Source organism: Macrobrachium rosenbergii, chromosome 5 (genome assembly GCF_040412425.1).
Source record: "Macrobrachium rosenbergii isolate ZJJX-2024 chromosome 5, ASM4041242v1, whole genome shotgun sequence".
NCBI lineage: Eukaryota > Metazoa > Arthropoda > Malacostraca > Decapoda > Palaemonidae > Macrobrachium > Macrobrachium rosenbergii.
In genome coordinates, this window is record NC_089745.1 from 41,967,690 (window position 1) to 41,984,080 (window position 16,391).

Sequence of the window (16,391 nt, forward strand, 5' to 3'; positions counted from 1 at the left end):
AATACTGTGTACAGTACGATAAAACAAAGGTCTAGCAGTAGCAAAAGCGGAGGTTATTAGCCAATTATTGCCGTTTAAAAACATCAATAAAATGCCATTTAAAACTTATATACAATTTTGTTAACATGTATTATTGTAACAATCTATGATTTTTGTACACAAACTCTCGTTTACTTAACATCTTTTCAGAGTCAGTCAGTAATCATATGATAAGAAGGGTGTAGTTTTTACACTCACTTCTGCATTGAACTTTACGTATAAGTTGTTTGTATTTGTGAAAGCTTTCCTTTAAGGGGATCGGCCGGTTTCCGACTTTTTTAACGACAGGTTGTTGATATATAGGGGGTTTGTTAAAGGATATTGTGTGGAACTTCTGGGGAAAAATTTTTTGTTCAGTGACCTTAGGTTTTGTGACGCCAGAGCATTTTTCGGCCAAAAATGGCCATTTTCAAAATGCATCTCCTCCTTTGCTTTTTGGTTTTAAGGGATGAGATTTGAACCACGTATAAAACACATATGGACCTTCGATACAAAGCGGGGATTTTGATTTTTCAATTATTTTTCGAGATATGAATTTTTTTTTTTTTAATGAAATTTTCCCAGAAAAATTACAGAAATAAAATTGCCAAAAATCAGAAACTCAAAATATTAAAAATCCCCGGCTTTTAATTAATCCACCATGTTTCCTCATATTATATATGAAATTTCATTTAGATTGGTCCAATACTAAGGGAGGAGATACATTTTGAAGGTGAAAAACTTATGTTTTGAGAAACGGGCCTTCAAAGTTTTAATTACATAAAAAAAGTAAAAGGGACTTCAAAGACTGTGTTACAATTAATTCTATGGTTTTAATTTTTATTTTTTGGGTATTAATTAATGCAAAATGATTATAAATAAGAATATTAATTGATTATTTATGTGCCTAAGACACATTCTTATAAATTTTAGGTTCCTGGTCCCCCCCCTGTCTGATCTTGCTGCAAGGTATTACTCTAGGGTATCATAGTTGCCTACACTTTTTTATTAGTGTCTCGAATCCATCCCTTGCCAAATGGATCCTGGGAATTACTTTTCATTCACAATTAGGGATTCGTGATTCAAGTAATTCATCAAGTCTTGCTTCACTTATTATGATCATTTTATTTTCAGGATCGTCTATAATATCAGCCTCCGAGCTACTGCTTTCTTTTTCTAAAATATCTTTGCCCTTTGGTAGTGATGAACAAATAAAGAGGCGTTTAGGGGTGGATGTGGTTGGTCTCTGGTCAGCAGAGATCGCTGCCTGCGCCGTTTGATGGGCGACAGCTCTCTCTCTCTCCGTCGCTCCATTCCCCTCTATGGCACTAATTTCTTGAACTCTTTCTTCTACTTCTCGCCTGGACTTTTCCACTTGGCTTTTCCGCATTCTAGAAGCATGAAGTGAACTCTTGGACCTTTTAGGCACGGCGAAAAAACAAAAACACCGCAGAAAATACAGAGTTCAGTCAAGGCTAGCGAGCATGAAAATGTGTCCTTCTAGCTTGAAGTTTATAGGCAACTCTCGGCCACAGTCGGCGTCATGGTATGACGTGTGCGTTGTCATGGCTAGGAATAACTAAAAAGGTGCCGAGTAGGATATTATTGACATTATACATTTCATTTCAAAGGAAGTTTTAGTAATATATATCGCAAAAACTATACCAGACTAAATCATTTGCGCTACTGGTGTTTTATGGGTATATAGTTATTGTTACATTTTAGGCCATAACTAGAGAAATACGGCAAATTTTAGCATAATATTTCGTGGACACATTCTTGAACCCTATCTGAAGCCATAGTATTTTTTTCAGCAAATCGAATTTTTTAAAGATTATTGGGTTTTTTTAGGCGGCCGATCCCCTTAATAGAAGTACACTAGCACTTTATGGTTAAACTTCATGGCTCTGTATGCACGTGTTACTCTAACACTGTTAACTAAAAATTACAGTAATATACAGTAAAAATTCATTCTTGAAGAAAGTGTCTTTGTGTTCATGAGTAGTCAGTGAATTTGCCCTGAACACAATCCATTCTTAAATTAACTCCCTTTATAAGCCTACAAATAAAAGAATTAATCTTCCTATAATATAAAAGAGCATGATAATCATTATTAAACAAAAACTTGGCAATAGTTTGATTAGATTTACTTATGATAGAAAATTCTGCACAAGAAAACCAATCCCAATAAAATAGTTCAGCAATAACAAACTTGGGCTAGCTCTACAACATAGTTCAGCAAAAACAAACTTGGGCTAGCTCTGCAACAAATTATGGCAGACATAACAGACATTTTGAAATTAAAGGGTCTTTTAATTTATATGAAATGCAGTCTTTTTATGGGAGAAAAATACAGGTATAGCATAATGGCTCGGCTAATCCTGGAAACAAGCAAGCTGCCTTAACAGGTGAGGTCGCATTCATTTCAGCATTCTCTATGTATAGCAGGCTTATATTATTTTCATTATACTAGACTTTACTATATTCATTCGTATAATGAAAATAGTAAAGTCTAGTATAGACTTTACATCTAAGTAACGATAGTCATTAAGTTGAGGTGCCAGCAGTGTATCTTATATGTACTCTTATGTGTCAACGGTTAGGATCCAAATTACTTTACTTGTACAAATCCTCTATTTCTCTAAACAATTCTAATTCTTGTTTCCTTACAGGAGTCCCCAAACCTTTTCATTACACTTCTTTCCTTACAGGAGTCCCCAAACCTTTTCATTACACTTTCAAGGTACCTGAAGAAACCCTTCCCTTCCATAGATAAATTATCAAACCTACATTCAGTGAAGCTTCTCCTCTTTATTATCTTCATCACCCTGGTCTTGCTACTAATTTTCATTTCAAATCTTTCAATTTTCCCACAGACCAAATCTTTGATGAACTCTCAAATCACTGCTTATAATTTGAAGTGAATGACAATTAAGTTTGTAGAGTAACATTAGTTATCTTTTTAAGTCATAAAGATTAGAGGAGTGGGTGAATAGCCAGTATCCCAAAATCATTACAGAACCTGAATTTCAGATGATCTCCCCGTCTACCAGATTAGTCTCATGCTAATAAGAGGGCTTATTTTTACAAAAGAAAGAAAAATTAACCATACCTTGTAACCTATGAAAACAATGATTATTATGTAACAATTAAAATTATATTCAACAAATCTGTCTAACCTGTGGCGAAGCTGGTGTGCGAGGTGTTTGCTGACCAGGTCGAACCACAGTGATTGTCACATCTGGTGCTCTCCTCCTCAACTCTGCTAAAGGTCCATCTTCAACATCATCACCATCACAGTTCTTTTCTTCAAATTCATCATCTTCATACTCCTCTTCTTCCTCCTCTTCCCGTCTAATAGCCATCTACAAAGAGAAAAAAAAAATTAAACATCCACTGTTGTAAATTTTCTTATATACAACTGTACCAATTTTTTGGGGGGGTTACATCTTACAGAGGCAAGTTATCAATTATTAAGTCTTTTTATTCAGGGTACCAGAGGCAAGTTATCAATTATTAAATCTTTTTATTCAGGGTACAAGATCTAATTATCTTCTAATTGAATTCTGCCATTCTGTCACAGTACTAATCTATGTCTAGTATAATATGACAAGAATTATAGTCTTGTACTGAAATATACTTCACAGAACCTTTCTGAATTTGAGCAATTATTATTAATAAATAGTTTAACCAGGCCACTAAGTTAACATTTTTAACTTTCACAGGGCTGAGCTTTATAAAGGTTTATTCTTAATATATTATTGGATTAAATATACCAGCACTCCTTAAAAATTTAATTGGATACACTGAAAGTATTGAAGATTCTTACCAAAATATTTCAGAACAAAATATTACTAGACTTTTAATATATTTCAGCTCCTTAAAAATTCAATTGCATAAACTGAAGACTGACAAAATATCTTTCAGAGACTTGTTCCAACAGATGTGTTTGATTACAAGTGGTGTTCTTCATCTCTGCATTCAGGGATTGGGTAATTTGGGTTAGTCATCAAAAACCCAACAGTCAGATGAGTGTGACTTAATTCCAAGGTGGGATATTACTACCTAAATATTTTGTGTTTTAGAGTGAAAAAAAAAAAAAGGCACACCAACCACTGGTTGTATCCATTTTAATTTGTTATTGTAAGAGTCATCATTCCATGATCTTTGCCATTTACTAAAAATGATAGTATGAGGCAATAACAAGCAGTTTTGACTATTTTATTGGCCTACTTATTAAGGACCCAACATATTTTAACATTTATGTAGACTTCACATAACTTGCAGAATGTTTAAAAGTACAAACATACTTCACATGTATTCTGATGTGGGGGAAGGGGAATCTATAGTCCTGAAAGAAGTGTTTTGATTATATTTAGATTGGGAATGGTGGTGGCTAACTGTTCATAAAAATGTTCTGACTGGGAACAATGGTGGATGATTGTGTTTACAAAAATACCTTCTTGGTTGAAAAGCTCTCTAATTGATGAGACACTTTCCTTTACTGTACTTGGTATGGTTACCAAGTCACACTGAAAGAAAGTGATAGCACCATATGCATACCTAACTGACTTATTTCTTGACCAACAGCCATATCACCAGTAAGGAAATTACTAAAGTGACATTAATAATAATTGACTAAGTAACAAATATCAGTGTAAACTCACCTTCTTCTGCTTCTGTCGGGCTTTCTTAGCTGCTTTCTTGGCATGTTTAGCTTCGTCAATTTGATTCCCCTCAATAAAATCTAATATTTTATTGATGTTCTGGCCCCCTAATGGTGTGCTTCCACCTTTAGAAGTAGGAACACTAGAACCATTACTAGGAACTCCAGAAACAGCTGCAGTAGTGTGGGCTGTGGCAGTAGAAGTACCTGATATCAGAGAATTACGTGCCTTTTTCTTCCGAGACAAGATCTGTAATAGTCTATCTCGCCTGTCACTATACTTTTGGCGGCCTCCATCCTGTATATAAATATAAATAATTATATTAGTCCTATTTTGCACCAACTTCGGACACAATTGTTAGAACTTTTTTTTTTTTTTTCCCCATTTAGTTTACCCTATTTTGTTATTTATTTTAGTATCCCCATCAGGGTTTTAAGTTTTCTTCCTCCACGTTATTTTGAGTTACTATTCCTGTTTTTGATCCTTGGCCTGTTTTTCTCAGAGTCCTGTTTTTGGTTTCCCTGGACTTCTGAGGTGAAATCGAAGTCCCTGTGCCCTAGTAGAGCAGTCTAGTTCTGGCCTTCATGTTGACACATTTTGGTTTACAGCAAGTTCACTCATATATTCTGCAAATATTCACTTTTCCCCTCACAGTTATATCCTGTTGCAACGCTGCTGCCTCATCTTGCTGTAGCCCTGGGCCAGTATCTGCCTGGGGGGACCTCACTATGAGCAGGTATAAGTCTACTACTTAATTTTGGTGGACCTTTCATGTGGAGGTCGGGCCTTTAGTCTGCAGGCTTTAAAGTATAGTGGGGAATACCTTCCTGCTTCTTTGACTCACGTTCTGCCTTTGGAGTGTTCTGGGGGACCCCATCCCGCCTTGCCTTACTCCGTTACGTCCCATTGCATCAACAGGCAGTTCCTCATATAAGGATTTTCGTGGAGATTAAAACTTAGTGGCCACTTTATATTTGTTAGGGCATCTTAGTTTTGTTAATTGTTAGGCTTCATTCTGGCCGTTATTTTCTCCTTTCTTTCGGGACCCCTTATTTTTGAGGATGTTTTTGCTCAAATTATTATTGTATTCGTAGTTACTGTGTGAATGTTATTCATATATTGATATATTTGTAGTGGTTCTGGCAATTATTTCTATCTTTATTGTGTTTGTAAATATATTATATTTTTACCTTTGGTATTTGTATCCCTCTCTGATAATATTTGCACACTGACTGTTATCTCACCTTTTGTGACTTTAAACTTTGGAGAACACGTATTGAAATTAATGGTTTTTCTGCATAGTCTGGTATATGTACAATAGCCCTGAGAGAAGGGTCCTGACACAATATGGAAACTGTTGCAAAATAAACACAATCTTTTACTTTATACTGCAAAATTTGGATACTTTTTCATGTAATACTAAAGGTAACTACTGTGTAATTACTCAAATATTTTTTATTAAATAATCTACAAAAAGTATAACCACCATGAAAAAACAAAAGTGGATAAGTAAAGCATGAATACATGTAGACCTGGACTGAAGACAAGGTAATGGGTTAGAAGCTTTACAAGCAATAAACCTTCCCTCCCAATGTATTGATTATGTATCGCACCTGCATTAGTATACATAAAATAATATGGTATGAGCAATTAAACTCATGGATAATGATGGAATACAATTACCCAAGGAAGATGCTTTTTCATATTTATGTCCATTTCAGCAGTGACAAAAATGATTTAACTTATGTCGCCAGTGAATTTCCAGAACTGGAAATTTTCAATAAAATGTTATTGTTACCTGTTTATGATGTAACATGTGACAGTAGCAGCAGTCACAATGTGGATCTTGATGAGTAGATGATACTGTGGCTGAAGAATCACTTTCATCTCCACTACTCCACTCATCTCCTCCACTTGTTTCACTTTCACCTATACCTTTAAAATGATAAAAATAAAATTTAACCATTATTTCAACGTGCAAAATTATGGATAAAGTAAATAAAATAACATGCATACTAGTGGTAAATAATTACATCCCATATCTTTCTACCAGAAAACCACACACAATATAATGTAGCAAGCTTAGCTGTACATGGCACAGTGAAGAAGGCCTTCAGTACAGTTGTAGTCAAAGAAACAATATATCAAAAGCAATAATTTTTGTTTCTTTTTACTAGTTCAAGATCTCTTCTATCTACTATGGGCTTTATATGCATTTGTTAGTTATAAAAAAAATATGTTTTATAAAACAAAATACTGTATATTTTTCATAACAAAATTAATACAGAGGAGCACAAAATACTGTATATTTTTCATAACAAAATGAACACAGAGGAGGAGGGTATTTTTCTTACGAGAAAATATTATTTGTACTATAGAAACACTGTTTATTCATTACCCCATGAATCATAAGATGCTTAATTGTAATTTAGGTTACAGGATGACAACAAGACCCTCCCATAACAGCCTAGCGTACAGAGTGATGACGAAAAAAAGACCAGTCAGTCCTTTTCACATAGATGGTGCTTTAGCTGACAAATAATGACTGGAACAATAGAGACAGGTAACCCTTATTTGTGAATATGGGAGTTCTCTCCAACCCTCCCACTTGGTAAAATATGACCAGCTGTGACTATCGTAACCAACCAAAATATATCCATTTGCTGACTGACATCAATAAGATAAAAACATGAGAATGATGACTGGCACCTCCAAACTGCTATTTGATGGATGGCAGAGGTCCCCAGGTTATGCCTGGATGCCACTGAAGTGGAAATGGTTAAAACTCACGATGATTTAATCTTTGACTGAAACAGACGGGGCTTTGAGGCATTGTCATACGCTTTCATAATAATAGGACCCCTTTACACTCCTGTGTCCAGAAAAAGTCTTGAAGATCCAGCATATAAGGCTTTTGTTTTTTTAAGATAACAGTCCTTTACTCGCACAAGACACAAAAGTACATCTTCTTGAGAGTGGTAGAGCCAGGAGGGTAAAATAAAGAACATAAAATCCCAAGGTCATGCCTGTTTCATTTTCATAAAATTCCCGATTCAAAAACGAACCCACAAATGACTTCTTCAAAAAAGCAACTTGTCTAATACTTATATATGCCAATATCAACCTGAATATTTTCTGCTGACTGTCTTAAGAGACTGGCAAGGCTGAAGAACCCCAGAAATGTAAAAATAAAATTCCCATTTGGTTGCAGCCATTACCAACTAATCATCATGGTCACATCTCGAGTAAATCCCTAATTGATGCACACTTTTCCCTACAAATGTGAAAATATGCATCTTGAAGATTTGGCAACATCCTCATTGACTACACTGTTTCCATTCTGAAGGGAGTGAACCACACAAACATAAAATTACTCAAATATATCACTAATCTCCATCCTCCTGAGGCCTTTGGGACAAGAAATAGCTACATGAAGAATCACTTGGTCACCAAAACCCCCTTCCTTAATCTCTCACCTCCAAAGTATGGCCTACACCTCTTTATTCAAGGTCTGAAACTTCTCTGAATTCTAAAAGTAAGAACTGAGGAACACTGGCTAATTTCATACAGTAAGGCTAGCCTCCAAAAAAGGAATGCAATGCATGTGGAGCAAACATCCACTACCCACGATTCTCCTCTAGCCTTCTCCCAAGACTGCCACTACTACAATATTCTATATTCTATATTTAAGTTCAAAATCTAACACAAAGTATTAAATTTTTGAAGATTAACTACACTGAATGACTAATCTTTATTTCTAGGTTCATAGTTAAACAAATAAATTTCAAGATCACGTAAAAGAATATAACCACACACAAATGTTAATCACAAAACTTTGACAAAAAATACTTACAATACTAAAAAAAACCTGAAGAGGGAGCCCAAAATGGAAGCATTAATAGTTGAAGAATAATAATAAAAAAATTAAAAAGAAAAAGCACATAGGCTAGTAACAAGTAACATTGGCAAACTGGGAAAACAACACAGAGATACCGTGAATGTTTATAAAGTTGAACAACAGAACAAGGAATGGTAGGATGCCTTAGATGAGTCAATCCATGCGCAGCGGGAGCTTTTTTCCTAATCAGACAGCTTGGTGATAATGGGATGTCCATCACAGGATTAAGGCATCTTTTGATTAATGGACTGATAATTGAAAAATAGTATTTTACAACTACTGTACAATGCAGAATTTTCAGGACTCCCTCTTGACAAAAAAAAGTACTTTCAACAAACTCACTTTCCCTACTTGTTGACTGATCAACACGTTCCATGTGACGCTTTTTGGAGTCGTCTATACCATTCACACATTTACTAGTACCTGTAAGATATAAACTATTATTCTCATCTCTACCATAGTAATTCAACTGCATATATTTATTAGTGCAGCAATTCTTCCTCTTCATACTGCTTTAAAACATGTTACACTTTTACCATTTAATAATGCATTTATTTTTTAGACAAGCTAAGATATTTACTGGGAGAGTCAGCAGATACCTGCACTAGAGTTTCAATCCATTCCTTGAGTGTCATAAATTAACTGAGACCACAGATACTAGGTTCACTACCACAAAAAAATCCAGTCACTGACTGTTGGCATAAAATGGGTATTTTGGTACAAAATGCAATCTATGATTCTGACATCTAAAATCAGTAGCTGAAGCTTACTACTCACCTTCCAGGATATATATGAATTACCATGTTTACTATCAAAATATTCGACTTTTGGAGACCTGCTTTTAAACCCATAATTACGGAGCCCAACATTATATGATGTATGGTCTGTAACCTTAAGAATTCAGGGAGTAGCCTAAGGTTAAATTCAATAGCATAGTAGCAGTCAAAAACCTTTAGTTTTAAAATAAAAGATGTTATGACAAATGTTATTCAACTCACTTAGAAAATCTTTATTTGTAGTGCTGGTCATGCACTCTTATTAATAATGTTGAATAGCATATACTTGTATATAAATTACAATTAGAGTAAAGCTATATTGTAATGAGTCCATACATTTTGTCAAGCCATAATTGAAATTTTAACTCCTTTGTTATGAATATTAAACTTGTGGTCAACATTTTGGAGACGTGGCTGTCAGTATGAGAGCAACCATGATCCTGTAGATTATCCCTTCCTCCAATTGTTAACCACACGGGCATCTTCTCTTATTCCTACAATGTCAACTCCGTACCTTCGTTATCTCCTTAAGAAAGACCACCACTGTTTGTCAACATTCTCTTTAATAGATTAACCTCAGGATAAGCAACAATGGAAGTCTGCCCACCATGGCAATAATAATCTTAACATATTTAAGAATGATGAATAGTCAAGAGCCAACTAAACCAAAAGGAACCCAGTCGAATTGCCTGCGTCAACAATCTCTAATACCACGAGGCATGACCCAACCAACGGGTACATTCCACCTGCAAGAGATGTCCTGTCAAGCACTCTGCTCTGACATAGGCCTACCCCCATCCTTTCTGAAGATAACTAATGGCCCCCCCGATTTCCTTAGGCGTTCCTTCAGAGCTGGCTGCATAGGTCTAGGAAGCATACACTCAATGTGATTTTTATTAGCTGGCTGAAGAGCAATGCCAAAAAGACTTCCCTTCAGGTGTAAGCATCCTGGAGAGATCAGCAATGTCATATCAAGTCTGTGCTTCTCAAGTAACCTGCAGCTAAGTCCAGGAGTCAATTCACATTACAACATGAAGGCCTGAGGCAGCACTCCTTCCAACAAAATCAAGTTTTTTCTGTGCAGGTACCAACATCAAAATGCCACAGCCGAGACAAGGACAATAGAAGCGGTAAAGTACACAGTCAAAGATAAGTAAAGATTTGAGAAATAGATCCAATCAAGTGTGTGGAGAGTGAGCTCTTTCAGTAGAGAAAGAAGTAAAAAAAAATCACGAATAATGAAAGGAGGGAAATTAAATTATAATCAACTCAACATAAATTATTTCCTCATTACTTGGAGAGAAACCAAAAAAGACATTTTTTTCAGGTCAAATTATCCCACAGTTGCTAAAAAAATTGTATAACTGAAGTAGTATTTTACTGCTTCAAAGCATTACTGAGTGATTAGTTACACTGATTTTCACTGTTTTGAGGCATTACTGTGAGATTATCATCTTGTGTGTTAATGTATTTTACTTTGGTTTCTACTGTCTTTATTTTATTTTATTCCATTTAATTACTCATTTATCTGTATTCTTCAAGATTTTATTAATTCTGTGCATAGTTTATTTGAGCTTTACCATTACCATTTAGTGTAAATTTTTTTACTAATACATTTTGTTAAAAGTGTGTTAACCAGTGGTATTATTCTTGTTTCTTATGAATCCTTACTGCCTTTATGCCAAAACCTAATTTGTCACAAGAAAAATAATTCTTTTCTAATAATTAAATATTCAAAACATGGAAACCCCTAGGAGTGTGACAAATGGAATAACCATGAAGAAACAGTGCTCTCAAGAAGTCATTAGAGGTACTAACATGTGAGGTATTTTATACACTCTTGACAAGTGGCTCTAAGCACAATTAGATGTAAACAACCCTGGCAAAGGTTTGGGAGAGGACCTGCTATTGTTTTATGAGTAGATCATCCAATTCTTGAGGTGAATACACTATGCTTTGCTTCATTTTCAGTAAAAACCAAATTAAATACTATTTTTATACGCAAGCATGTTTAACTTGAAAACATACAGACCATAAGTGGTTTGGGGATAGTTTGGTTATCTAAAAGTAAATGCTACCCAAAAATGCCCAAGTCACAGGATTATTCCATTAAAGAATGGACTAAGGTGGAATTATTGTTAACTTGGGCTATTACTGTAATTCAATCTGCTTCCCCATCTAACATTTACACCAAATTCTTAATATAAGAAAAATTTACATTTAAATACATTTAGAAAGCCATATTCAGTATTAATTAAAGAGATTTACTATCAAAGCAATCATACAATAGCCTAGGCTTAGTTAAAATTTGATGGAATTACAAGGAAATTATAACCCCAACGGCAAATCAAACTTACTCTTTTGGACTGCTGCTGTTGTATGTGTGTGATGAGCGCGAGTGTGTGTAATTACGCTCGTAGTGTTAGTTGCAGAACAACATTTGACAGCTGACGATGGCACTTCCGAAGACAATGAGCAACATGAGTCACCAACAGGAGTAGTGCTCCTGCTGCTACTTGAAGGAACTTTATGACCACTTGTGGATACAGAATGATTCATAGGAAATGTGGTGGGTTGTGAGCTAGGAAGTATAGTAGTGTGCGCACGTGCGGTTGCATGGGAATCAGGCACATATGGCAAAGAAGGATCAACCATGGTTCGAGTATACGAAGGTCGCGTAGAGCTTATATGCAAGGTCTCCACACCACTCACTAGGCTTGCTGGGTCACCCCTGAAAAAGAGTAAATCGTAAAGAGAATCATACAAAACAGGCTGATGTCATGTCTACTAACTTAGAACCGAAGGTCACTAATCAACGAACTGCCAATTTTTCCCCCCCTAATACTCAAAATGAAAACAAAAATTATGAGTATTGTATCTGAGAGCATGCAAGACTTTTTTTCCCCAAAAAAGTACACACCAGGGTCTTATATGCAAGCTGAGCTATCTGGAAGACATGTTTACCCAGATACATGGACTACCAGTACAATACTTGTACCTAGGTAAAATCCACAATACTGTAATTTTACCAGTCTTTCCTTCATATCATTATCATCATCACTATCATTATTATTACAGTAACATCACTCATAATGGGGATATACAAAAATAACAATGAGTAGGACCTCCTTTTTCCGGATGCATTGCTCAATACACATATCTTAATATCACATTTTTGGAAAATTCTACAATACTGTGCTCAAGCTTCATAGTACCATGTGTGTAATGCAGGTTACACTTTTACAAAATAACTTGTATGAACTGTCCAACCTATTAATAATTATCATCATCATCATAAATGTTATTTTGGCCTTTTCATTTATACAGCTATACATGAAATGGGTTTTCTCCACTCCCATATCTCCTGTGTACTTCGCATCTGCTCTCTCACGTTTTCCAAGGCATATTCACTTACTCATTTTCTGACTGACTGTTTTCTAATCCTTTCTCATCTTGTCCAAACAATCTAAATATGATTGAGATGGTTTTCCAGCTACTGACCGCTACATCTACTTACCAACTTTATTTGTAAATACAAACACTGATCCCCAAAAACTTCTAACATGAAACCATAATTGCTACGACAATCTAATTAACTAGATAACAAATCAGACAATTGAAGCAGATGAAAAACAAAAATAATAAAGGAGTAAATAAATTATATCTAACATACTGATAATGCGGAAGAACAGCATCTGGCGGAGGTAGTATCGGATGCGACCCTGGGGGAGTAAGGGCATCACCATACACTAGTTCCCATTCTCGCATTAACTGCTCCGTCAGTAAGTCACTTCCCTGCAATATAAAAGTTAAAATTCAACTTTCCACATTTAATTCAGTTTCAAATCTCTGCTTTCTATATTTCATACTACCTTCATTCGAATGAACACCATATTCTTTGGAAGTTTAATTTCAAGTCATTGGCCCCTGTGGGCTTGTTCCATATGAACAGGGTTCATCTTTTGAATAATAATAATAATAATAATAATAATAATAATATAATAATAATAATAATAATAATAAATATCAAAGTATTTGGATACATGGGAGTTACATAATTTTATTTCAAACTTTCAACAAATTCTTATTAATTCATAAACTTATTTTAACTTTCAACCACCCTCCATATATAATTCCTCAATACAAAAATCCCATGAGAATACTAACAAGATATGGATTTGTTGTAATAGGAGGTTTTGTAGTTGGGGGTGGAGGTACTGGTCCCATTTCTTCCCTGGACTGCCCTGCTCCAACTATATCACTCCCAGGAGGAGTGCTGTGAATATGCGGATAGAGAGAAAGCTGTGGTTGAGCAAGAGGTGGCAGGGAGTTTCCAGATGAGGTTGGTAGAACAGGTTCTTCTGTCGACTGAAAAGAGAATGCACACTGGTTGGCACCAACTTAAGTCAATGGCAAAATAACACTTGAAAATGACAAATCTTTAATTAACTTGTGTTTTTCATACCTAAAGTACCTGCGGTCCTAATGTAAGGATAAAGCTTCTAGTGCCAGCTGGAAACTGGTAAAATACAATTAAAATTGCGATGCAAGGAATTGGTGGCATCAGGGATTAGTCATCGGGATGAACGAGGAGGCAACCACCGACCTCTTCTAACCCCATAACGCATCCAGTTTCTTTCAGCCCAGGAATCACAAAGAGGGGTGGCTAGAGGTGGGCAGTATATGTTAAGACCTCAGGTTTATTACCTATGAAAAATACAAATTAATTAAAAATTTGTCATTTTGTTCATATATGAAACAAACCTGAGTCTTAATCTAAGGACAGACTCACTTTTGGTGGGAGGAAAGAGAGTCTTGAATTGACTGGAGGTTCAGCACACCAAGTCTCACTTCCTGGAGAAGTGAAAGCAAAGAAAGGAGACATAAGCCTCTGACTTAGGTAAATGATCAAACAGTCAAACCACTAGGCTAATATACAATTTGAAATTTCACTTCATAGGTGGAAGTTAAAGATCTATATCTGTTCAGATAACAAACCATGATAGCCACCAGACTTGTTTGTTATCAATCCTCTCTCCCCTTGCTAGAGAGAGAAAGGACTTGCTACTGAATGGTTGATATTCATGTAGAATTCAACACCGTATATTTCTGCATACAGGCAGTCCCCGGTTTACGACGGTTCCGGCTTACGACGTTCCGAGGTTACGACGCTTTTCAAATATATTCATCAGAAATTATTTCCCGGTTTACGACCCATGTTCCGGGGTTACGACGCGTCGTACGCTGATCCGACGGAAGAAATATGGCCCCAAAACGGCAGAATAATCATAATTTGAAGGTTTTTTTGATGTAAAACTCAATAATAATGCAGTTTACATCATTTTCAATGCACCCAGAGCATCAAAAGTAAGGTTTTCTTATGATTTTTGACGATTTTCGACGATTTTCCAGCTTACGACGATTTTCGGGTTACGACGCGGTGCAAGAACGGAACCCCCGTCGTAAACCAGGGACCGCCTGTATAAGACAACCTTTTAATCCTAAAATTCACCCCTAAAAATTGGGGGTCGTCTTATACTACCATTTTAAAAATCAAACCTTGAATTCTAAGTGATGTTTATCGGTAGGCTAGCCTTGGCCTCAGTGGGATGACCACCAACATATACATGAAAAGATTCACATTATGAAATAAACTGATAATAAAGGTAATAGAACAATTTTTTCCTTATATAATATTGGCATATTCTAGGAATAATTCCATATCAATGAAATAAACTTTTATCTATGCAAGCCCATCTGAGAAAATGTAAACATCGAGTTATGGTTGTGTTCACAGCAACCTTTACCTTTCAGTAACCTTTCAGAAATTTTAATGGTAGAGTAATTACGGCAGTAATAACATTTAACATAATATTCATTTTTCATTGAAAATTCATGATCATTTTGGTGGTGAATAACACAATTTTGGATTTCATACTACAACTGTTTAGAACAATTCAGTCATAAGAACGGCAATTATGTATGATAATTAACGTACATTATCGTCTTGTTGTTATGGGTCGTTTGTGATTGGCGATGAAACGTAAACAAAACAATGGTTTCCCTTTTAGGTGGCGTGTGTAGGAAAAACATATAGAATTGGCTGTGTTACTCTGTTTATTTTGAATTTCTAAGGATACAGTAAGTAAAACAGCATTTGTAATAACATCTTTACATAACCAAAAGCTAGCCTATAGACAGGTGGTTCTGTAATTTAGCAGTTGTCTTATACTACAGATATGAGATAAATTCATGGAAATTTGCCATAATTTTTTAGTTCATCTTATCTAAAGCTCATCTTATACAGTACACGGAAATGTACGGTATAATCAAACAGCAAGGCTCCTCACTCACCTGTATCTAACCAGTTCCAGCGTATGACAGATGAATCTTCTCACTGCCCACCGGTAGAGAACAAAGGGAAAGGGTAAAGAAAAAAAGACTAGTAATTTCAATCATTCTCACTTTCACACCCATTGTCTTGCTAGGGGCACTGGATGAGCTACGCAACTTGTTGAGTAGCCACTGCTGGACCCAGGGAAAAAGAGTCCAAGGACTTGTGGGCAACATCCCTTAGATAGAAGGATGTGAAGGTGGTTTGACAAAGCCAAGTACCAGCCTTCAAAACCCTCTGAACTGACAAGTTCTTTTTGAATGCCAAGGAGGGGCCTAATCCCCCTACAACATGTGCTCTTACATGCACTGTGTCGGCATTAGAGGCTAACAAAGAACTGTAGGCATGCCTTATTACTTCACGTAGCCAAAAGATGGTATTTTTGGACATTTCTTTTTTGTTCCAGCCTGTGCTCACAAAAAGTCTTCGACACCCTGGTCTGAGGTGACGAGTCCTTTTTAGATAACTATGCAGTGCCCTAACGGAAAAAAGTAGTAATTCATCCGGATCGTTGTCAACAAAATCCCCAAGGGAAGATATAGAAAAGGATTCAAATCTGTCATCATGAACCGAGGGATTCTGAGTCTTAGCCATGAATTCCAGGACAAATTTGAAGGTTACTGACCCCCAAACCCTCG

The 16,391-nt window shown here is 35.9% G+C and overlaps 1 protein-coding gene across 1 annotated transcript in view; it reads right to left on the reverse strand.

Annotated features, from left to right (window-relative positions):
* LOC136838714 (uncharacterized) overlaps positions 1–16,391 on the reverse strand; it is a 71,495-nt gene that overhangs the window by 7,270 nt on the left and 47,834 nt on the right. Inside the window, exons 7-13 of the mRNA XM_067104138.1 lie at positions 13,527–13,727; positions 13,033–13,154; positions 11,717–12,090; positions 8,926–9,006; positions 6,484–6,620; positions 4,686–4,982; positions 3,198–3,383 (exon numbers count right to left, since the gene is read on the reverse strand). Coding sequence (XP_066960239.1) covers positions 3,198–3,383; positions 4,686–4,982; positions 6,484–6,620; positions 8,926–9,006; positions 11,717–12,090; positions 13,033–13,154; positions 13,527–13,727 — 1,398 coding nt within the window. The remainder of the gene's footprint in view (positions 1–3,197; positions 3,384–4,685; positions 4,983–6,483; positions 6,621–8,925; positions 9,007–11,716; positions 12,091–13,032; positions 13,155–13,526; positions 13,728–16,391) is intronic.